We start from the raw sequence: 24731 nt of genomic DNA, 5'->3' as shown, positions 1-24731 counted from the left end.
CATACTGAATGTGTATCTTCATGCACCTTCTTGAAATCTGCAGGTGCAGTGAATTTGAGAGGCAAGTAGCTTGGGTCTGAAAACAGTGTGGTGCGCTTTCCAGAGGAACAAAGCAGGTTTATTCAAAACACTGAGAATCAATTTAACACAGCAAGAAACAACATGGAAACATGTTGATGTCAAAATTCCAAATGTGAATGATCTTAGAGAAATAATCATCATTTACACTCATTTATAAACAATCACTTCTTGATAAAGTGTCAGAAATTTACACTTGGCATTTAATTCGATTTCTGGTTTTATACTCTAGCCTCTTACAACTGCGTATTTTAAAAATATTTTTAAATACAGCGTTCCCATAGAGAAGACAATCTTTTGAGTTATGATCACAATTCTGCTAAAGCCAGGTTATGCTGCAAAAAGCCCCGTTACTGGGCAACTTCTGAAGGTTGCCACAGTGCTGCAGGAGTCAATGCGAGCACCCAGTGTTCCCCCTGAATGTTACTGCGGAGTAACGGTCAAGAGTCCTGTGCTTTGGTCTTTGGAAAAAGGTGTAAAATTGAGCATATTTATATGAATCAAAATCATAGATTGTGTTCTCACTCCAGATACAGTCCCCAAACCGGTCATATGAAATAGTGAAATATATGTACTCATTTTGTTAAAATTGATCAAAAGGAAATCAAGCTTTCATTGCATCTTTTGTTAATGGAAAACTAAAAAATTGAGATGCTGCATCTTCTAAGGTAAAGTGGAAAAAAAAAATTTAATTGCATGTAAATGGACCTCATGCTTTTAATGACACAGAGTTTAATCCAGCTTGTTCAGGCATTGGTGTAGGTATGATAAACAGGACTGGAAGCAAAGTTGAATTATTAGATTCAAAGCTTTAACCCTGAGTGGAGATCAAAGAAAGGTATATACACCTAAAATAACTCCATTTCTAGAAGCTTGTTTACATTACTGGAATTAGATTCTTAATCAACTTACTATCTAAAGCAGCTAAAAGAATTTGGCAAGTTAAAAATACCCCATTTCAGTCAGCGCTTGTTTTATGACGGAGCATTAGTATTCACTGATACTTTGCTTCTTGAAACATTAAATTGAATTGTGGGTTATGTGAGTTGGTTTGTATCTGCTGCTTCAAACTAAGTCACAAATTCTGCACTGCGTGCTTTGATGACTCTACCAGATTAAAGACAATTGCTTGTGCTGCTTACTGTTGACGTGCAGAAACCCAAGTGCTCATTCATCTTAAGGTGTAAAGAAAGAGAACCGTTCTCTCTTCCCTTTGTCAGCACCATCTCTCCTCCTGCCTTCCTCTAAACGAAAACATAGTGAGCAAAAATCAAGTATGCAAGATTGTTATAGTGAACAATACAGAAATCAAGGTAAGACTTCCTTCAATAAGACTTCCAGAAGAAAACTTGATTCGACCTTCAACTGCTGGGTAAACTCTCTTCATTTTCTGGAGGTAACGGGAAACAACCTCAATATCAGGTTCACCTGAACAAACAAACAAACAAAAAAAGATAAGAGTGTTCTCTGCGGCAGCCAGGCTCTCAACCAAAATTTAAGAACCTGCCTAAATCTGCAGTTTTAGCTCAAGTTTAAAAGTGAACTCTACTATGGTTTGTCATTCTGAATTATAGCCTGCCGTCAAGGCAGCATTGGCTGGTGGAGTGCTGTTTCTTGTGCACAGGTATAACATCTATGGTGCTTTGTAGCCTGAATTTTTGGTAGCAACTCATATTTTACTGGGAAAACAAAAAGTTTTCTGTGCATCGTTTGGCTTTTTGTTTGGATCTTTCTGTTACAATGGTAACTTTCAGTCAGATTTAGGTAGGTTGAGATAAGCCTCCCACCTGTCAGGGGTAGATCGCTATAGATCTGGCAAAGCATCGCTTAAACCTTTTCAAATTTAACTTTACTTTTTTTAGGAAGAATTTTTAGTCTTTGTGTTGCTGTGCGCGTACAAAATACAATGTACATTTTCTACAGTGCAAGAGCCTCTTGAGTCAGCGCAGCTGACCATGTCATACGAGCCCCTTCTAAGCTGAGCTCTTACAATTCTCAAGTGCAACACCTCCATCTTACAAGTAATTATAGGTTTTTTTCCTCTGCTGTACTGGACTACTAGAACTTTTCAAGTTGTTCCCTTTCATTATTCCTAATGATTTTTCTCTATGCCCTTGATTTACAAGCTGTATGCTGAATTTGATTAAAACCATCAATCCCACTTGTGAGAATCAATTTTAAATTGAAACACCCTGTAGAACCATAAAAATAGTCTGTAACGAAGGTCCAAAAGGACAATTTTTTTTGGTAAAAGCGTGCTTTTACCATCCCAAAGCAGAACACACAAAATTAAAGTTCTGCAAGATGTAGATTTGCTCCTAGGAGATACTTTTTTTTTTTTTTTTTTAATACAGCACTACATCCTTTTTGTGTTTTCAGATCTAATTTTAATCTCAAAAACTTTTCAAAAGTTCCCCTTTGCCCTCAAAGACATACATGTCAATGGTATGAATGCTGAATTTCTAACAGTTTGCATGCTGCTTTAGAGGACCTTAAGACAGAATGATAAACCGCTCCCTTTCTACCTCTGTAGCGTGGGGTCTGTCGGCGTGCCGCTGCCTGCAGAACTCGTGCGAGTCCCGCTGCTTTCGGAGGGGCAGGCTGGCTCCCCCAGAGCAGGTCGGCATCTTTCCCCTCACCTTGTGTTGCTCACCTGAGCTGCGTGTCCTTTAGGAGTAGTGGTGACAGTTCTGTGTTTGCAAATACTTGTATACAGCGGATGTTTGAGGTCTAAAGAAAATAGCACCTTTCTCTTTGATGCATTGTTTAGTAAGTACAACTGCAAGGCACTACAGGTAATTACGTACTCTATAGTGGCCTTTTTGCCTTTTTTATTCCTGGTTTCCCATGATCTCAGAACTGCTCTCTAAGCAGTGCTGAATTGATGAGGCTGTTTGAAACTTTTATTGGCTACAACCAAAACTACTAATCCAGAGTAAAAGCAAGAAGTCTGAGACTTGTACTACAAAAAGATCTTTTCACTTTTAGGAATTGTTTGTCTGCCACCCTGTTGGAGCCCATCCTTACCTTTACTGTATCCCAGATTTTTGTCTTTCAGCATATGATAGCCATCTCCTCCAAATAACATATAGGACGGAAGAGTCACATTGTATATTTCATCCATCTGGAGCGGGACGTAGGCTGGGACTCGGCAGGCTGTGCAAAGCACTTCTAAGCTAACAACTCTGCTTCCTGGGGCTCTGGAGAGATCATAGACCACGTGGATGCCTACGAAAATACATGTTTGAAGGGCACTTTCTGCCATGCCTACTGAACACAGAGGGTTAGAAGCAGCGTGTTCTGCCATTTTCAAAAGATTTTTTACGTTAGCTTATGTGATTAAGAGGTTATATTGTTCTGATCCCAGTTAATACCATGTTTTCTTTGCACAATAATCAGCTTTTATCTGAAAAAATTCTGGAGATTAGAGAGTTGCTGAAGTACTGTCCCACCTCACTTAACGTATGTGGTATCTGTTCTCATCACTATTCCACAGAAGGAAATGACTAGTCATGGGCTTAGGATACTGTGAGATAAAAATACCTTTCCTTATTTCTGCAGTCATACGCTTTCTCATTCCGCCGTCTTGTTGGCCGAAATGACTTCTTTTAGAACCAGCCAGCCACCCTAACTTAGCACCAATTATGGATAATAAGTACTGTCTCGAAAAAACCAAAGCCAGGCCAGGGCTGAACGTTGTGGTTTCTACTCACTGTACAAGTAACGTTTCTAGTTGTGAGCTTTCCTCAGTCAAAGCCTGGGGAGAGTTATGTCCCCAGAACGCCATTGCCACGAATTTGCTGATCAGGAAGCTACTGAAGCTTGTCTAAAGCACAGAGGCTCTTCCAACCCTGGCACTCTTCCTGCTCTGGATCTTCTGTCCTGAACCCTTTCCAGGGCTACTAGTTATCTTCTTTTTCTGTGAGAAGGCAGCAAGCGGAGGGGCTGCTGGTGCTTTACCTTAGTGGTACCCAAGAACGCAGTAACTTGTGAAAGCACTTGCCTCGTGTGCGAGACGTGGGCCGTGTCCTTGGCGTGTGGGGCTTCTAGACCGCATGGCGGGGAAGTGCTCCCCATCACCAGGCCACGTGAGGGGAGAGGCATGGAGGGGGGGGGAATCCCTCAGCCCCTGCCCTTGAAGTTTAGCTTTTCTGCTAAATAAACAATAACATCCGCACTGCATCACAGAAAGACCAGGAATAAACGTGACTGTGGCCTAGTGCACATCTGGATAAATATATGGGGAGCTGCAATTCAAGAAATGTGTATGTTTTTAAGATTAACTGTTCATCCCTAAAATATTTAGAAATTCACTGGAGCAATTCCATAGCCCACTTTAAAACTTTAAAACTGCCAGCAATCATTAGATGATGGCACAACATGATTTTGATAAACTGAAATTTGGGAATAACTGGCAGAGACATCCAGTCTGGGGTTTCAGGTAGGCTGCCAGTGAAGAACTGAAACCCAGAGTTTGTTGTAGCTATTACTGCATTACAACTATACTCAGTTATATCTTCCTATAGTTAATTGAAGTGTTAAACTGCTGCCACTATGAGTTATTGAACCAACTGGGAATCCCGTCTCTGCTGATGGGAACAGTGATGATCTGTGTGCTGCAGTGGTTCAATTAAACATACGCAGGATAAATGGTGTTAGTTAGCTGGCATGAGTGATGCACAGGCACCTACCTCCAACCTGCAGCAGCTCTCCGCTTCCACTTCCGTATCTGTGCACGCTGTGCTCAAAAGCTTCTTTCAGAGTGGAGCCTTTTACCCTTACCAAATCAAAACGACCACCAAATGGCAAAACAGACAGCAAATCTTCCACAGTGATGCTACCTGGGGGAATGAGACTTTGTTTACTTTTTTTTTTTTTTTTTTTAGTTTACAATATTATTTTAGGATCATTTAACAGTACATTTTTGACAAGGAACGTGGCAAATACAATTTAAGAAAATGAGGGCCAGTGGAGGTGAGGATCACATCCAAATCAAAGAACCTGCATCTTTATCATCCAGCATGTATCAAGACCAATAAAGTTTGACATAACTGCATGTATAGCTATTTGAATAACTCTATTAAAAGAGATTGCAAACCACCAACCTAAGATGAAGAAAACCAGATACTCTTACTAAGAAGTCAGGCAATTTTCCCAATTGCTTAAGATTTACTCATGTCGTCCTACAAAAAGATTTAGCTAAACTGAAAAAAATGTGTGTTTCCAGTTCAGAAAAACCCAGAATTCACTTATTTTACAGCCGACAACAGAAGACTCCCAGCAACTATACCGTATGACCCTCTACAGTAGGAGGTGAAGACTATCCACCCTCTCTCTTTGTTCCATGGCAGCAAGGAGAGAGGAAAATGACAAAAAGCACTGTGTACAAACAACGCTAGTAACGTCCGTTCACATCCTCCTGCGTGCAGCTGGGCTCTAATGATGGATAACATTTCAGAAAGTTTGAAATCGCTTCCAAACACTCTGCAAATCCCATTGAAACAAGCCCGTACCTAACACTGTGCTCAGGCGTGCCTCATTGCTTGATTCTTCCTACTTGATAAAGCTGTCATTCAGTTTGTAATTTTACATACCATTAGTGCTCTGTTCATCAATGGCTGACCGTATCCCACCTCCATTCAGGATGCACATTGAAACATGGTTCCATGACTTTTTATCCGGATGTCCGACATTCTCATAAAGCTACCAAAAGAAAATGTTTAAGTAGATTTTTAATCTTCACTTAATCTAGGCTCTGAAAATTTACACCCAATACAAGCTGAGAATGAAAAGAGACAGAAAGGGTTTACATCTTCTTTGACTTTACCTTTAAACCTACTGTAAAATACTGAAGTATTAAAAAAAACCCCAACATCCCACACAGCAAAACGCATTAAATAAGTATTTTGCTTTTTTAAAATATTTGCCTTTCTTCGTAATGAACTCAAACTCTCCCATAGTCTGTATGTATACGACATGACCAGGGCAGGCCAGCTGAACAAAGCAAGGATGATTCCAACCACTGTGATAAAGACAAATGATTTGAGCATATTTGGAGAATGGGGAAGTAAAGAGGACCTTTAATATAACTGTACATTTAAAACACGTAGGGGAATGTATAAATTAATCTAGCCTTTGCTGTACGTTTTAGGGAATTAAGATTTTTCAGCTTCTCTGAAATTGATTTTTAATATTTGGAATGGTCTTGGCAAACCAGAAGTATGTAGAAGAGCGGAGGAACAGGAAACAGGCATATTAGACGAGTCCCAAAAGTCTACTCTGTTCAGCATCGTGTCTCCAACAGTAGCAAAACTCTGACAAAACCAAGTTGCAAGGACAAGATAATATTTGCTTGAGACATCCTAAGTAGTAAAGAAAATGGAGACCAGGCATTTACTCAGTTGCATAAGGATGATAAGCCTACAGTGTTAATCTTCAGAAATAACTGAGTAGAACAGGAAAAGGCTGAGAAAAGAAACAAGGATAATGGAAGGGATGGACTGGTTTCCGTACAGGAACGACTATGGTTATGAGTCTTCAGTCTCACAAAGACAGAAATACAGGAAGGACATGACAGAAGCCTGTAAGAACAAGAGGGGCATGTGGAGGCTGGGTAGGAATCAGTCTGTTTTCTCATTTCAAGAATGATAAAAAACTAAGAAAGCTTCAGAGAGGCGTGACAACGATGGTCAAAGACACAGAACAGTTTCTGAATGTAGAACAATGACGCAAGCTAGGACTGTCTGACCTGGTAAACAGACAACGGAAGGGAAATATTTGAGAAGCCTATCAAATCATGAGTGGCGTGAAGAGGGTGGATAGGGACCAAGTGTTCCAGGGCAAGGGTTACTCCTTGGCCTCCAGCAGGCATCCAGCCAGTGGGCAGCGGGCTGCTCACAGGCAAAAGAGCAAGGTCTCTGCAGGATGTGCAGGTCAGCGGTGGAACGCCCTGCCACTGGCTGTTGTGAAGCTTGAAGGGGAGATGGGGCAAGTTCAGGGAAGAGAAGTTCCAGCAGGAGCCAGTAAATACCAAGACACCACTTCTGACTTGGGAAGTCCCTGAGCTGCAAGTTGTTGGGAGATGGGGACAGATCTGAGTACAGGCTTGTCCAGGTGTATGCTCTTCCCTCACCGCCCCCCACAATCACTCTTGGAGACAAGATGTTGGGATGAATAGGCCTGCTGTCTCTTCCAGTTTGGCCACTTCTCTGCTCCACCCCTACGCTAAGTGTCTGGAGACTCTGACTTGCAGGTGTGTAAATGATTTGTGGCTCCATCTTAGTGATCGTTAGTTATTCCCTATGGCCACAGCCATGAGATATTCTTAAGAAGTTCTTAACTCATACTTCGTCAGTGAATAGATTTTTTTTCTGTTTGCCGATTTCAGTCTGAACTACACTCCCTAATTTACTAATTTGCCTGGAGCAGATATCAGGATTACAAATCTGTAATTCCTCAGTTCCCCACAGAAGTATTCTTAAATTTTGGTGCTACACTTGCTGCTCTCCTGTCCTGAGCACAGAGGCAGTTTAAAACGAGCTCACACACCAACGTTAGCAATTTCACTCATTCCACATTTGAGTTTCTTTAAAGCCCTTTGTAAAATGCCCTCTGGGTCTGTCAACCTTTCTTTTCTGAGATTTTGGGCTGCTGTTGGAAGCGGCAGCACTGAACTACATGGACCTCTGTTTTAACCCAGTACAACCATTCAATCAGTCTTTCACATTTCTCAATCTCTGGCTTTCCCAGGACAAGGCTAAATATTAAAGCCCATGGCACAGAAAGGTCTGGTTTTTACCTTCATACCCCTGAATGCATGGTACCAGACAGGAAAGCAAGTGTAGAACAGATAATGCAAAGACCGTGAAGGGCAATCCATGTATCTACTGATGACTGCAGATGGTTGTCTAGTGACATCAATTTAACTGAAGTAGAATTTGACCTCCTGAGACAAAAGGTATAGCAAGAAAATCTACAGACTTCTGAAAGATTACAAAATTACTTTCTTTAAGCTTAAGAAATGCCAAGCATTTGATCACATTTTTCAAATAAAACTATAAAAAAGCTTAGCAGGAAGAAAAAAGCAAGGTGCTACAATTTTAGTAGAACTGTATGCAGAATTCCCAAATCTTAATCTCATTTGGAAATTAGCCCACGTACTAAGTATTATTTTAAGGATTACAATAAAAGCAATCATGTGGCCTGGATGAATACCTTTGGGGAAATAGCTCAATGAAAACTCAAGATTATTAATTGGCTCCTGACTTTGTGGCAATGCTGCAGGACGTTTATGGCAGTGCTCGTTTTCTGGCGTCACGTTAGTGCACGTTTTTCCCTGGAGCACCCAAAGGAAATGGTGCTGCTGTGGGAGAGTAGACCAGTTAGTTTAAAAACTGGAAGTGACTTATAAAAAGACCTTCTGGTGTTACGTGACCGTTAAAGCCCAGCGATACCTGTCAGGATGCAGCAGGGGCCGGTGGCTCCCTTTGGGCTGGGGTGCTGGGGGCTTTTACCTCTTCTGCGCCCAGCTCTGTGTATGGCCTTTCCGCCTCCTTTGCTTCCGCTGGCACCTTTTGGACTCTTGAGGGGGATAATTCGTATCAGTAACTCGGGAAAAAACTACGCAGAATTTTCTTTTTTTCTGGGCTAGTTAGTGCGTTAAAAAAGGGTGACAGCAGAGCCCAGTGAGTGATGACGGGGCAGAAGGTATGTGCTGTGAAGAAGGGGCCGGTAGCAGGGTGGGAGGGGGGCAGGGGAGGCATCCCATGCTTGAGGAATGGGCTCTTGGATCAGACCACCGTGTCTCTTAAAACCACAGCCTCAGAGCCAGCTGCAAACGAGCCGTTCTCTATATGAGGATATACGCAAAGAATAAACCACTCCTGACTCTGTACAGCAAGAGTCATGATGGCCTTCCTTCTGCCAGATCTTTCTAGGGACGCGCTAGATGTTACGGTGTTGGGAAGCAGCACAGAGCCCGTGCGTGGATAGCTCAGAGCCCGGGAGCGTTTCATCTGAGAGCTCTGGAGTAACATTTAGATGTGATTGCCACCTGCGGTAGCAACGTCTTACCACAGCATCACAAAGCAAATTTCCCATGTTACATTCTTGGAAACGGCATGCTTGGCTTGTACCGTTCAGGTAAACACTAGTTTTTCCAATCTCTTTAGAATAATTCCCCAGGTTTTTCCGCCATTTTTCCACTTCTTCTTTAATGTTCTCATCTATAAAGTAGTATAAAAGTGTAAAATAAGCATCACACGTATCTCATATTAGTGACACTTCAGTGAAATCAAAGCTTAGGAATAAAAACCTGCTCTTCATGATTCTAAAATGTTACACTTTCCCTAAAGGCTCTTCAAGCAACACCACATCTACGCTCACTTCAAACAAAGGGAGCAGGCAGGACAGGGCAATCAAGTGAACAAGCTATTCCTGTGCCACAGCAAGGTTATCTCCTCTATAACACTTAAAAATATGTTTGCCCAGTCCTGTTCTAACCTCTGACCAATGGGGTTTCTAGCACCTACCTTGACAGGTGAGAGAATTTTTAATAAAGAAGTGAGCTTAGTCTTTATTTGACATCATATCTTTTAATTATTTTTTCTAATTATAGCTTCCTCCCCTTTAACATAGTTTTAAAAGGAATATTAGCTCAAATATCAATGTCAAGGAATAAAGCCTTTATAGAAACTAATTCTCTGTGTCTGCCAGGTGCAAATTTAATTCTTTCAGAAAAAAAGCAGATACAAAGATACTTGTATATAGACAGATGTCACAGCTGTTTTCTATCAGCTATTAGTTTTAAGCAATTTGCCACATAACTGTCAGCAACAGCAAAATTTATAAAACAAGAGCACTTATGTATCTGAATTTTTACTTTTACTGACATCAGAAAGAGAATGTAAAGTCTCTTTACATATCATCTCATTACATTAATAGATCACTGAGAATAACATAGTAAATAAAAGTATCTATGAGCAGGATAAAGGATTTATTTTATAAATACTCTGGTAGAACCTAGAAAGTCTGATAAAAGCTCAGAGCTTTATACAGCAAACACTGGACAAGAAACAAAGACTAGAGAATCAGCCCCAGGTAATTACAGAGCTGACAAAAAGCAGGTAACAGCGCAGACAGAGTTAACGAACAGAACGCAACAGAGAGACTCTGCTCCTCACAGTTCTTTAAATGTTTCAGAGCTGAAACACTGAGCACAGTCAGCGCTGAAAACAAGTCACGGGGTTTGTATATTATATTTGCACGTTGCCACAGTATTCCAATTTTTTTCTGGAACGTTTCCACTTTCCTACATTGCGTTAAACTCTGTTCTGAAGAACACAGCCGCTGGCAAAACGATGTGAATTAGTTCTCATAATCTTTTAAATCATAACTACGGGGCTAGCTAAAATGAGCTCTGCTAAATGGTAAGGTAGTGTGTCACCCGAGTTCCTACAAAAGGACTTGCAGTGATTTTAAATAGACAAACCCACTGAATTTGTGCATATTCAAAGGCCACTGCTCAGAAAGAGCAATAGAGACAAACAGGTACAACCGTACCTGTTCACAGCCTGAACCCCACATAGAAGAGAACTGCAAGCTCAGGAAGAAAGCTGAATTCTTCTTCGACACTGTACTGTGTATTTAATGTAATAACACTTGAATTGTAGTAGAGTGCTGCAGGCAAATTCAAATGTCTAGTGCGCATACCTTCAGGAACACTGTTGTCCAGCAGAATGGGGTTTCCAACTGCTGCGACTACATTTCCTTTCTTGTCAAATGTAACATTTAAGTAACCAAGATATTTTCCGTAAGCATAAGCTTGTACAACTGGCACCGTCCTCCCATCATCTGAGTCAACCATGAATGGATACGGGCCAGCTGGCTCTTCAGTCGAGGGTGGGGTGCCTGCACGAAATAAGCATGCAAAGGGGGTCTTCAGCTCATGTGACCTTCAAGGAATTATTAGAATGACATTTCAAATGTTTCTCAGCCTTACAAAAAACAAATAGGAGATTAAGCAGAAACAACAATGAATGTATGTGGACGACCAGCACACATTTGATTATTCAGTTATGTTATTTCATAAGAGACAATGTTGTTTTCAGGACACGAGCTCTAATAACTGCCACAGTGTTTTTTAAGTTGGGACAGCGCACTCCTCCATGACATCATGTCACAATAGCAACAAAGGAACTTTTCATTCCAATTATTGCAGTCTAAACCTCTCAGTAATGCACATATACCAGCCTCTGGCTAAAAAATTTATTTTTAAGCTTTCACACTATATTATTCTGCATCACATAGAAAATGAGAATGTTAGTAAAACATACATAGGACTTCATGATATGAAAAAGTCTGAATTATTTTTATTGATAATATGCAGTCAGGATACCCACAAGCAGTTCTCTGAATTTGTGCACAGTATCAACTGATTTTTTTTTTTTTTTTTTACTATACCAAACTTAGCCTCCCAGAATTTCAGACAGGCTGCACACCCTCTGCAAAAGCAAGCTTCATTAGCATTTGACTTAGGTGGTTATGGATTTAAAACTCTTATCAACCTCCAAAATTTGAAGAGTGATTAGAGGTAGGACTTGGAAACAGATAGATTAAAGCAAGGCATTTATAGAGAAAGGAGATCTCAGCTCAATTGGCATAGGCTACCACAGGATTTAGAAACCACCCAGGGGAGGAAAGCAGCAAAGAAAACTGCACAGCACAGCTCTTGTCTCAAGGGTGCCAGCCTTCTCTGTCTCCTCGACAATATTATCTGAGTAGGACCACTCCCCCCTTCATTATTCCTGCCAGTATTTCTACCCCACCTTCAGCAAAGACCAAGGCCGGGTGGGGACGGATGGTCCTGTCATCTCTTCCAGTTTGGCCACTTCTCTGCTCCACACCTACGCTAAGTGTTTGGAGACTCTGACTTGCAGGTGTGGAAACGCTTTGTGGCTCCAGCTTAGTGATCATAAATTATTCCCTGAGGCCAAACTCAAGAGCTATTCTGAACTGTTTAATGTATAACTGTAGCATGCAATCGTTTCTCTTTAACAAGTGGGATAGTAAAAGGTAAGAGCCCGGATGAGACAAAAAAGGCATGAGAAAGTGAAAGGAGATGAGTAAGAAATGAAGAGTGTAAAACCCTTATGTGGTTAAGTTCCTAGGGTATGTGGTCCTACACCTGGGGATGGCTCACAAAGGAAATTTTGCTGAAAATTACAGAGAGTTCCTGCTATCATCTCAACCACTTAATGAAGTTTCTCATAAAATTAATGAGCTACCTTTGATGCTTTAAAAAAAAAGAAAACCCAGCCTTTCTTTTACTTGTGTCCTTACACACTGGCACAGGGAAGGCAGCAGCACTGGGGAAGCTGCTGATGGCAGGTTTCGCCTAAAGCAGCATTGCTGCGGAAGAAATCAGATCAACAATGTTTATCTCTGGAATGATGTTTATCTCTAGGGGAAAGAAGAATAAAGTCAGAGATTAAAAGAGGGACTGAAAAAGAGGAAACAGGAAAAAGGAGATGAACAGGCTTTTCTTTAATGGCAGGCCTAACGGAAGCCTATGAATACAGAATCAGAATCTAGGGAAGATCATCATCAGTATCACTGCTGAAGTCTTATATGATTGATTTTTTTGGTTAAGTCACATACAAGTTTAAATGTAAACATCTTATTTGCTCCTTTATATGTGTGAGCTTGAAACAAGTACAAAATGTTTGGCAGTAATTTACCGGTATTACTACCTTTGCTTCTCTGTTCTGCTTTATATAGATCACCTGGAACATCCATAGCATTAAGGAATCTTTCAATGAGTTAGGGCACTTCTTGCTCACAGACTGATTTAAATAGTTTCTTCCATGGCAGTTATGGACAGATACCAGCTATCAATCTGGCCCAGTACAGCCAGCAGTAAACTATATTTGCGAAAGTTCACCAACTTTAAAGAGAAACAGTTTCAGTTTTGCTTTAGAAGCAACATTTTAGAAAGAAGTAAAATACCTGTATAGAGAAATGTGTTTGTATGTCCTCCAATTACAACATCCACTCCTTTCACTTTTTGGGCAATATTTTTGTCCACACTAAAACCAGAATGTCCGAGTGCAATGATTTTGTTCACTCCCATGGCAGTAAGTTTATTCACTTGTACTTGTAATGATTCAATTTCATCTTCAAAGATTACATCATCCCCTTAAAAAAAAAAAAAAGGACAAACATGAATGTATTTACAAAGTACCTTAATTACTAGTTTAAAAAAATAGTTGATATCAGATAGTATTTTGTATAATTAATAGAACTTTGAATAGAATCATCACAGCATCATAGAATGGTTTGGGTTGGAAGGGACCTCAAAGATCATCTAGTTCCAACTCCCCTGCCATGGGCAGGGACACCCTCCACTAGACCACGTTGCCCAAAGCCTCGTCCAACCTGGCCTTGAACACTTCCAGGGATGGGGCATCCACAACCTCTCTGGGCAACCTGTTCCAGTACCTCACCACCCTCACAGGAAAGAATTTCTTTCTAACATCTAATCTAAATCGACCCTCCTTCAGCTTTAAGGCCATTACCCCTTGTCCTGGCACTACATGCCCTTGTAAACAGTCCCTCTCCAGCTTTCATGTCATGTTGGTATCTTTCAAATGCCCTTAGTTGGTTCAAGTTCCTGATCTGATTTGATGTCCTCCGGTCTCTCAGGAGCACCTGTGTGCTTAGACTAATACAACATTCCTGCACTGAGCTGTATGTACTTGCCTATACTAAACAAGTTGTAACTCCATAAAAAAATGCAGTGGCACCAATTGTGGGAAACTAAATATGTCAGTAAGTGTTTGAGTATAAACACTTGCATTGTACTATAAAGCTTTTTGTCTTTCCAGTTATATTTCTTTGAGATCTTCTATCTTCTCCCAAGTTAAATCTCTCTCTTTTTACTCCACACACATCTTGTTCTTCCCCTGAGCCTGCCCCTCTAAGGCTTTAAGCAGCAGCTTTGTCAAAGTCCTGCACTAAACTCTGAATTGCCTTTTTACATAAATGATCTCACCTAATGTGAACCGCTCTCAGTAATACAAACACAGCACAGCTCACAATTGAGCTACCATCCTGAAATGAGAACATAAAGAACAGAAAGTCTGGAAAGGAGAAACCTTTTCCAGACCACAATGTTGGGAAACCCACAATCTTTCTGCAAGGTTTCTGTGCCCACTGAAATTACATGAACATAACTGGCAGTTACAAGAGCGCTAGACACAGTGTTTTGGGTTGTGCAAGAGGACTTCCTATCTAAGAGGCTAATTTCTTTGACAAAGTTTTAAGAATAGAGTTTAAGAACAGAGTCAACAAACTCTAATCCTAAACTTTCCGGTGAAGACAACTGAGTAACATTTCTACCCATTCTTCCTCTACCTAATTCCTCTCCTTCCTGCAGAGTTTTTTGATCAAACCATTTTGAAATATGCCTTTAAAGCCAAAAGATTTACGTTATTTCATAACAAAGGGAGGAGTGAAACGAATTCACAATCCAGTGCAAAACATTTCAGGAAATGAAGAGGAAGCTGCTACAATGGAAGAGATAAAAGAGGGTTACATAAATGGGTTCACCACCACACCCACTGAATAGTTCTCTTACTGCCAGAGGGAATCTCTGTACCGCACATTGCTGAGTGAATTGTGCAGTGCATCCCCACATCTTCTTTCTGTGGACCTCTTCTTAGAATCAGAGTCATAAGTTAATTGAGGTTGGAAGGGACCTCCGGGGCCATCTAGTCCAAAACCCACTCAAAGCCAGATGAGGATGCTCAGGGTCTTGTCTGAGCAAGCTGAAATTCCACAGCCTCTCTGGGCAACCTGTTTCATGGCTTAACCACTCTTACCGTGACAAATTTTTTCCTTATGTCCCACCATAATTTCCTGTGGTACTACTTGAGCCCATTGTTTCTTGTCCTTTCTCTGTGCCCCTCTGGGAAGAGTCTGTCCTCGTCTTCTCTATAAACCCCCTTAAGATAGTGGAAGACTGGACTTAGTTCCCCCTTAGCCTTCCTTCTCCAGGCAGAAAGAAGCCACCAGCTTCAGCCCCACTTTGTACATCCTTGTGCTTGACAGAAGCTGGACCTGATGCAGAGCTACTGGCAAAGGGGAAGTTGAAGAAATGCTCCTTGAGCGCAGGCCCTTCACCTTCTCATCTCACCACCCACGGACCACCTACAACGGCCACGCACACCATGGTGTGGGGACCAGTTCTGCAAAGAGAGCTGAGCTCTCTAAACGAAGAGCAAGAGCGAGCCACTGACTAGCTGTGCGAGCATGCAGTTGCCTGCAGGCTAACTTCTCCCATGGCATGCAGCCAGGTGGCCCATGATAACCACGCTCTCCCCATCTGCACCAGCTCTGTTGCCCCTCTACGCCACTGCAGCCTAAAATGCACCATACACTGAAGACATATTATTATTAATCTTCAACCCATATTAAAAAAAACAAACCTACTTTTATAATGAGGGGAAAAAATGAGACCTATCCCACACCAGTAAGTCCAGCTCTCTCCCAGGACTATTACGGCAGGGCACAGGCAGCCACTGCTGCCAACCCACGCGCCCAGCCACTGCCTGCTGCCCACCTCAGAAAGGGACTCCTGCCTGGGGGCTGCAGGGGCTTCTTGCACCCCCTCTCCACAACCTGGCCGTGGCATTTCACACAGCTTCGTACCCTAGTCAGCTCAGCGCCTCATCTAATTGAGCTGAAATGGGCCAGCCGGTTCAAAAGTTATGCAGCGGGTGACTGCAAGAGCAATCACACGGGCTCAATTCACAAGGGCTCATCCCTCTAAGAAACCAGGCAAAAAGCAATATACTGCTTAGCACTCAACTGTGCATTTTTCAAAACAATCTGAATTGAAATCAAGTGCTTATTTAAGAGCTAGTTATTGCTCGTGTCAGTATTTCACTTTTCCTTCAAGGCATTAAACTGATGTGACATTCTCTTCTCTTTTTAGTTGGGGTAGAGTTTCAGATGAAACATCCAAGCTGTGCTACAAATGAACAATGAAAAAGAATTGGCTGTATTTTAAAAATATTATGCAAGCTAGCGAGAATAAAGTGGAATAAATGGAATTTAAAATTCCATTTTAGAAAACTTTGCCAAGTTGATAATTTTAGTAAGTATTTTGCTGCCCGTAGGGTTACAGAGTAAGCAGTTTGGGGTTTCCACGTTCTACGAAAACACAGCGGACACAGTGAGGTTCATTATTTCACAGCGCCAAATGTGTATGTAGCATCTCTCAGGACAGATAAAGACATTAGCTATTTTGTGGGGTTTACAACATGGTTGCAGAACTAAAGCAAGTTGAGCTGGTACCATCAAATACTAGAAAGATGGTCTTGGGATTATCAGTGCAAAGCAAATATACAGACAACTCGGTCTATGTGCCAAGTTATGAATAACTCTTGCAGGAAGGAAAAACTTGCTGGGCATTCAGCTGAGAGAGCTGTATACAGCAATACTGAGAAGGTTAGAAAAACTGCCAATTTGCTGTAATCTATAAACTGTGCTAAGAGTTCCCCATCCCTATGGTTTCCACACAGTAACATTAACAGTACCTTCAGCAGAGATTAATTGTTCCTTCACAATGGAAACATTGAGATTTAAGGACTTCATACTCTGTCCAAGTATGTTGACAGCTGTTTTAAGCAGACTATGAAAAGTACAAGTTGTAATTTGATAGTTGTGTGGAAGTTATTGAGATTTAACAATAGAAGAAATCACACTCACAAAAGATTTCCACGGAAAGCAGTCATGTAGGAATTCACATGTTTCAGCATTTTCAAGCTCCCTATTTGCCTTGAGAACGCCCTAAGAGTGTACAGCATGCCAAAGCAATTGCTGCAGAGTCTGAGAAAACTGAATCATCTGAAAGAAGTGTGTAGAGATAAGTAAGGTGCTGAATTTAAAATTCACAACGTATCTTATTCATTGAATTAAGGAATTAGGTCGATAATTATTTTGCCACCGACCCACCTCTGCCATGATGTTACCAGTCTGAAGGATTGCTAGGTCACGGGTCATATATAGTCACTGAGTTATACTAACATATCCTGAACTCACATTTTCAAAGCTTCCAAATGTTCCTCCACACACTGAGAAGGCAAAGCGGAAAATTATGAAAACTCTGATCACTATAAATGCTGCTGTTAGGATTTGCCCTGCTTGTTTCTCAATTACACTGTGGGATATACTGAGCTTAGGGCTGCTTCAGCTCCATCTGTGGCACTAACAAGCCTTCCTTTTAACACCATTTTTTCCTAGTTGTGGTCTCTGTTATAATGTCTCAGCATACTGAGGAATTCAATATGTCTGGATACTTCAGAGAATCATTCCAACACCATCTGGATTTTCCTCTAGAATAATTATTTGCAAGAAGGTTAATTCAATGAATTCACAGCAATAACACAGTTGTGTGGAAGAAAAGTTGAGATCTGTTCTATTAATTAATTAATTAAGAACAATATTGGCTGGCTGTCCATTTTTCAAACTTAGTGTGATGTCAGATGATATCTACCCTCATGCCCTCAAGCATGGTTGAAATCCTATTGACTACGCAAAATACAGATCAATTTTCTTTTTCGTTTGGGGAAAAAAAAGAAAGGACTCCAAAAACACATCGCTGTAAAATAGGAGTGAGATACAGAAGTCTATTCTGACCTCAGACATCCACTTCCTGTGGATAGCTTAAACATACATCATAAGAATTAAAAACCACAGAAGGAACAGTTTTATATTCTAAAACTTCCTCGAAGTATTGAATATTCCTTTTCTCAAGAAAGCTATGCATTACTTCTTTATTACTAAGCAATGGAAAGAGAAGTAATAATATGAAGTCCTTTTTCAACGTGGAAAATGTTTTAAACCAGTGCTTAGGGCATTCATACTGCAAAAAACAGGGAAGAAAGTCTGTTTTTGTCAGAGGGGGGATGAGCTTTGAGCAGGCAGTGACTCAGATCTCCGACAGCTGATTTAAATGTGTTTCGCATTCCAGTAGATTATTTTATTTTACTAAAAAACCCCAACAAACCCTCAACAAACCCAAACCCCTTAAAGGTTGGAAAAAATAGTCAGAAATTGCAAAGTCTTTTTCCTCATCAATTCTAATTTTACTCATGAATGAAGCAATTGTGGTAAAAGCTGAATGGGTGTTCCTTCTGTAGTCTAATTTCTGGAAATATTTGAGAGGCTAAAAACATCTTGGGCAACGTTTGCTTCAAAAACACACATGAAGCTCTCCTTGCTTTTACTAGGGCTTAAGCGTGGTGGCATCCAAGGGCAAAATTTCAACACACAGAGAAATATCTTGGTTTGAACACATTTCACTCTAAAGACAAGCTGTATTCATATTTTAACATTTGTTTAAATGGATAAAGAAAAAACAACACAGAAAAGAATACAAATTTAAAAAAAAAAAAAAGACAATAAAAACCTCAAAGCCCCCTCCCAACTCTCCTGCAACCTCACTGACCTTATATTTTTAGATAATTCAGTGATGCTAAATAATTCAGGTCTATATGAAAATGGCTTTTAATATTAACAAACCTTCTCCAGTGTAAAAATCAGGCAAAGTTGAATAATACAAGTGATAAAATACTGATAAAACAACAATCTTCTCACTTCTCAGCTGAAAACATTCATCTTTGGATTCAAACAAGTGGGCAAGTAATAAAACAGTAACAAAGGATATAAACTTATATACTAAAGAAAACATACCTGGCTGTGAAAGAAAAGAAGTTTCCTTTGTAGTGTAACCAACAATTCCTACTGATTCTGAGTCAAAATGTACTATTTTAAAAGGATGAACATATTTCATCATTTCATTCGCTAATGGGGTTTTCCCCTTAATGTTCGCGCTCAGAATTGTAAAATTAGCATTTTTAAGAAAAGGATCCAATAACCCACTCACACCTTCATCAAACTCATGGTTCCCCAAAGCCTGTGAAAAGCAAGAAGAAAATATAAGACCTTGTCTCCAATATTCAGTTTAAACACTCTCACAAATTATATACAAGGTATGTTTGAGAAAACAAAGTCTACGTTCTAGGGAAGAAAATCCTATTTTGTCCAAAACAGCACATTTCTGTTTCTCACGAACACAGAAATGTTTGGGGTTTTTTTTAGATTTAGGTTTTTGCTTTTCAGACTCTCTTATATCAATACAGATGTGAAAGTTGAAATCTGAAACCCATCTAGACAAGTGTTTGTAATCACATACCAGATTAAAACCCACTGGTTTTTTTCATCCTGTAACTGCAAGAAAGAGGATTAATAATAACCACAAAGGACAACATGTATTTTGTGTATGGAAAATACATTGTTTAAAAAATACTGAAGAAAATGTTAAATGTCAATGACAATATTTGTGATCTTTAAATAAAACATGCATTTTAAGAGCTTGTGCTTGGACCAAAGTTTTTAAAGCATATTTAATTCACATTTAGTAAGAATTCTTGTGTGCTTTAACATGTAACAAGAAAATATCATTTTCTAACCATCACCAATATCATTACCTAGTGGAAGCTCTCATGTCTATCAACTAGGGAGAAGCTCCATGGACAATCCATAGTAGGTGTGTGCACACACACGCATGTGTGCGCAGAACACTGTGAAGGGCTACGACTATCACACAAAACAAGCAGTCCAGTTTATTTGTTAGCAAGGTAATACTAACAAGATGAGACTGTTTCGTTGTTCTAGGTTGGTTAAGCAGACAAAAATAGACTTACCTTAAAAGACCATGGAACTTTCTCCCACCTATCCCTTTTTCACGCTCAGCCTAAGTTGCCACATGCCTGTGCCTGCAAGTTTGGTGACAGCCAGCAAAACATCCACAGGCGGCAACTTTGCAGAAGCGCAATACGTGCAAGAACCTTGTGGCATGTAGGTATTAGTGAAGGAGAAGATATATCTCTAGGAATGTGGTAATAGCGTAACTTGGTACATGCTAATGTGGTACAAGTTTTCAGGTGGCAACTGGAGCAGAGCATGAAAAGGGTGCTAAAGCCCATGGGCAGACTCTTCCAGACAAAAGTGCGGTCATAATTTCATCCTCAAGATTAAGTGGGGAACGTCGCATTCATCACCTAAAAAGACTTAAAAACCTCTCTGCTCTACTTAGATAAACATCCCCTGTGTGTTTGTTCCGACTTTTATTCCCCAAACAAATTATATTAACCCCAATCACGTTCCAACTCAAGCAGGACCTTGAAGCCACTACAAGCATGGAAGCTCAGTATTTCGATCAAACGATTGGCACTGTCTTTCTTTCAGGGGAGACAAAGACTCCTGACTCCTCTGATCCCCACAGGCAGGTACTCAAAGGTCCTGTGGAAAAAACAGGGTATCGGCAGTAACTTGCGTTGGCAACCAACTGCTCCCACTGATGCTAGTGAAAACACTACTCACAGCCCAGGGAAGGAGACAAATTGTTTGCATGCTGCTGCAGCACTTTTCCAAAAGAACCGAGAACTATCTTTAAGCCACAGTGCACTCCAACTATATTCCATTTCTAAGTATATTCTGACTGCAATCTAATTTGCTGTAAATAATAATAATAATAATAAGAAGAAAAAGAATAACACTCTAAGAAAACTCATTTTGATGCTAACTGATGTTCTGAAAAGATGTCCATGGACTGGTAAAGCATCTCAGAATGGAAACAAACTATTTCCTTTTGGATGATGCACATGCCTTCTGTTCCTCCTAAACATGCAATTAACTCCCCCAAAAAAGGTTGCAGATGAAATAAGAATTTGAATTGGATGTAACTGCCATTAACTTGTTGTGAAAAAAAAACCACCCCACCCAACCAAGCATCTATGAAACCTTGTTTCTCTTGGCTTTGTATCTTGTATTTGGATTATTTTATGTCCATTAGGATATAAGCTTTGATCAAAACTTTTCCCATGGTGTGGGTGGTTATAAAGTCTCTTGTTCATGAGAAATGTTAATAATACAGTTTTATTTTTGATGCAGCTCCTCCTCTGGGGAGGAAGGTGTAGACCGTTTTGGGTTCCTGTACTCCACCTAACTACCCTTACACCCAGAGTTTCTAGGACTCTGTACCTGTGCAATATCCCTTCACCAAATCTGAATCTGTTGGCCAACATAAGTGTAAGTCACAAGGGGGAATAAAGAGAAATATTCGGGCACTCAGCATGTGATCGTATAATCCTCCTTTTCACAACAAACCAGGCTAAAAATATTTCAAAATCATGATACAAATTAACAGAAGGATGCAATTTAAAAGTAAAACTACAAGACTTCTATTACCCCTCCAATTACTGCCTTTGCGGTACTTAATTCGGACTTTGGTGTTAATTACACCAAAAAAGCAAGGCTAGTGCCAAGAAAATTTGGAAGGCAGTACCTAGCTAAACAGGAGAAAATAGGCTTGAGGTGATAACAGGCATGAATGAGAAAAGGGAAACTTCAAAAAGGAAATTTGTCCCAATCATGGAACAAACCTCTAAGGCTGCCAGGCCGCTGTAAATCTTCCTATGGCGCCTGCCCCCACCCTGTAACTTCCGTGACTCATCTTCCCTCCTTCACCCTGTTTGTAATCCTTCTCCTGTATCTCACTTCTAACCATTTCAGTAATCCCCACCCCTTCTCTTAGGGATGTGACTTCCCAAATTTTACTTAAAGAAACACTAGCTCACCTGTCTGCAGTGTGGCTCTTACCTTGCTCCCTGTGTCCCCCCACCCCGGCCACCATCCCCACCGCATGGTCCCCATGGTCCATGGATAGAAGAATCAAAAAGGATGCTGCAGCACTGCTCAACACTCAGCAACTCTGTTCTCAGGCTCTTTGGCAGCAGAGAAAGGTGCTGAAGTCTCTGTAGCTTCTCAGTCTATCCTGTCCCCTTCTATCTGCTGACAGTATTCAAATTACAACACGCAGCACCTCCACAGAGAGCAACTGGTTGACTACTTCACCTATGGCATTAGCATCCAGTACAAGCCGCTGGATATCCAGTATGGTGTGGAAATTTTTTTAAAATCTTATTCAAACGAAAAAGTTCAGGGGATCTCCTAATCAGCCTGCAGATGCTTCCTACATAATGCGTTTCTAAAACTGAGCACTAGTTCAACAGTGCTGATTTTGCCTGAAGGAATTTTTTCTTGTAATGTGATCAGGAACTGTACAAGCTCCCAGCCTGCTCATGAACCAGTCAAACCAGCAAACAGAAGGCTAAGAAATGACAGCCAGCAGCAAGCTTTGGGAACAAAGATAGGAAAAAACACCTCGAGCCAATTCTGCACTGTAGAACCCCAAAGTGCTCCCTTGCTCTCAGTGGGGACAAGTCCTGAATGCGCACACTGCTCCCTTTCACCACCAGGAAGGAAAATCCTGCTAATGTTAGTTTTATGATTGGGAAACCGTTAGGCCACGCAAACAGGGAGCATCATCCTTCACAGACCTGTTGTCTGGTATAATGTGTGTTTAGCCTAGGAGAGCGCACTGGGGCATCCCTTTCTCTTCCATAGCTGTTCTGAGGCAGAGGGAAGAAACGAGTGAAGCCATTTTTACCTGGGAAAGGAAAGTGCAGTCCTTTCCAGAGAAAGCAAAAAAAGATGAAGACAGAGGATGTGATATGCACTGAAGATTTTCCCCTCAAGATGTCAGTTGGGATGAAATAAATACACAGTCACTCTCAAACATAAATTTGACCTCTTTCCTCCTTTCCAGGGTTATACACAAGCAAAATAAGCCATGATAATTCTTTTTAATTACCAATAGGCTATTGCCCTGAGACAAAAGATTTAATGACATGGAATGACACCCCCAATCTCAGTCTCAAATTTTTCTACCTTCCTCTCAGCACTCAGACGACCAAAAGAGACAGAGCAAAGGTGTGGGACTGGCACTATCTCAGAGAGTGCCCTCAGAGATGTGCTGCTACGGTCCCTGGGCCACTCGCACACAGCCCCTTGATGAAAACTAAAATCCTCACCCCTTGAAACAGCACTGCCAACATGTGCCATCTGTCCCTTCCTGAAGGACCAAAAACTGGCAGGGCAGGCTGCAAGCCTCAGCCAGGGCTAACCTCTCCATCACAGGGCCAGGCTCCTCACATGGTTTTTGCTGGGCTTGCTTCCGCGTCTCTGCTGTCCCCTCTCCAACAAGCCCGTCCAACCCCACGTCTGCCCCCAGCCCCTGCCTCTCCCAAGGGGAGCTCTCCCACTGCATCACTGTCTTTTCCTCTGTGTAGCCTTGGCATCAGCTCCCGGTTTCTGGCTGCCCGTGGGGCTGCCAGTTGACGACTTCATTCGGCCGGGTGCCCATCACCTAGCACATCGCTTCTTGTTTACTTCCCGGACGCCTTTGACCACGATTTTAGCGTGACCTACACTTCTCTGATGCAACACTACGTCCTCAAGGAGGCGGCAATGCAAAAAACGGCAGCGGGGGAGGAAAGGGAGGAATAGACCCAGCACCTAAAGGTGGGGGAAGCCCCCCCACCGCGCGGCTCGCCGCCCCCCCCCCCGTCCCGCTTTACCATGGCATCGTAGCGCAGGAGGTTCATGAAGTGGACCGCCTCCTGGCCCTTGAAGCGGGAGAACCACACTGTGCCCTGGTACTGGTCCCCGGCGTCCAGCAGCAGCACGTTGCGGTGCGCAGCCCGCTCCGCTGCCACCCGCGCCGCCCGCCGCGCCACGCCGCCGAAGCAGCCCGCCGCGCCCTCCGCGTCCGCGCAGCTCCGCGTCCCTGCGCCCTGCGCTTCCACTCGCCCGTGCACGTCGTTGGTGTGCAGCAGGGTCAGCCGCAGCTCCGCCGCCGCGCCCAGCACCGCCGCCGCGCACAGCCACAGCGCGCCCGCCCGCCCCGCCATGCCGCGGAGGCTCCGCGCCGCTCCGCGGGACCGCTCGGAAGCGGCGGCCAGGAGGAGAGGTGGCTGCGGGGAGGGAAGGAGGGAGGGACAGAGAGCGCCGCGGCGGGGCGGGGAGCGGGCGCACCGCAGGGGAACCCGCGCAGGCTGCGCGCCTCCCCCGCGGAGCCTCTGGGCTGCGCTGCGCTCCCGCGCTGCTGCCGCGCAGCGGCTGTGACCTGTCCGCGGGAAGGGCAGTCGCTGCCCGTCGGGCGCCGAAGCCGCAGGTGCTCCGCGTCTGCTGGGCGTGTGCAAGGGCTTGGGGCGGCCGCCCGGGCTCTTCCCCCGCCGCGCCTCGGTTCGCCGGACGGCCGACACCGCTGCCCGCAGGTTCTCAGGGCTCTCTAAGCCCCAGGCGCTGTCCTGCGCCCGCGTACATCCCAGCCCCCGCTGTCCCGTCCTCCCCACCGATGTTCTTCACCACAGCACAGCTGCTGCCGGGTTGGAGACGGGCTGTCAGCCGGCTGCTGGAGGTCAAACGAGATGAAAATTCAGCCAGCAGCGAAAGGACAAAGTCCAATGCTTACAGGAAGCCTTGGTGAATGTTTAGTATGCTGAAAGGAGTTTCCAAACCTTCACATGAAAATGTTTAAGGGTTCCACTCAACTTCTCTTTCTCCAACGATGCTTAAAATAAAGTGGTATTTCAGCCCTAAAAAGAGTTACACTTCTTTAAGTGTTGATTTAATTATAGCTCTACTGTTTTTAGTGTAGATTCATGAATTGCATTCAAGATTTT

At 42.4% G+C, this 24731-nt stretch overlaps 1 protein-coding gene across 1 annotated transcript; it reads right to left on the bottom strand.

Moving 5' to 3' along the window:
• Window positions 1-96: 96 nt before the first annotated feature.
• NT5E (5'-nucleotidase ecto) lies at window positions 97-24366 on the bottom strand. Its single transcript, XM_075747650.1, has 9 exons — window positions 23625-24366; window positions 18835-19057; window positions 13084-13272; window positions 10789-10986; window positions 9151-9302; window positions 5673-5781; window positions 4770-4919; window positions 3106-3306; window positions 97-1506 (listed from the first exon to the last, which is right to left on the bottom strand). The coding sequence occupies exons 1-9, from the start codon at window positions 23955-23957 to the stop codon at window positions 1349-1351; spliced, it is 1713 nt and encodes a 570-aa protein (XP_075603765.1). The 5' UTR covers window positions 23958-24366; the 3' UTR covers window positions 97-1348.
• Between the last annotated feature and the right edge of the window lie 365 nt (window positions 24367-24731).

This window comes from Balearica regulorum, chromosome 3 (genome assembly GCF_011004875.1).
Source record: "Balearica regulorum gibbericeps isolate bBalReg1 chromosome 3, bBalReg1.pri, whole genome shotgun sequence".
Lineage (NCBI taxonomy): Eukaryota > Metazoa > Chordata > Aves > Gruiformes > Gruidae > Balearica > Balearica regulorum.
The sequence above is the reverse complement of the archived record's forward strand: the minus strand, read 5'-3'. Positions and strand labels throughout refer to the sequence as shown.

Coding starts and splice junctions, on each gene's coding strand:
- NT5E (XM_075747650.1), bottom strand. CDS start 23,957: ATGGCGGGGCGGGCGGGCGCGCTGTGGCTGTGCGCGGCGGCGGTGCTG. Junction 10,987..13,083: donor AAACACATTTCTCTATACAG/GTATTTTACTTC, acceptor TATTTCGTGCAG/GCACCCCACCCTCGACTGAA. Junction 4,920..5,672: donor TGATGAACAGAGCACTAATG/GTATGTAAAATT, acceptor TCATTCCCCCAG/GTAGCATCACTGTGGAAGAT.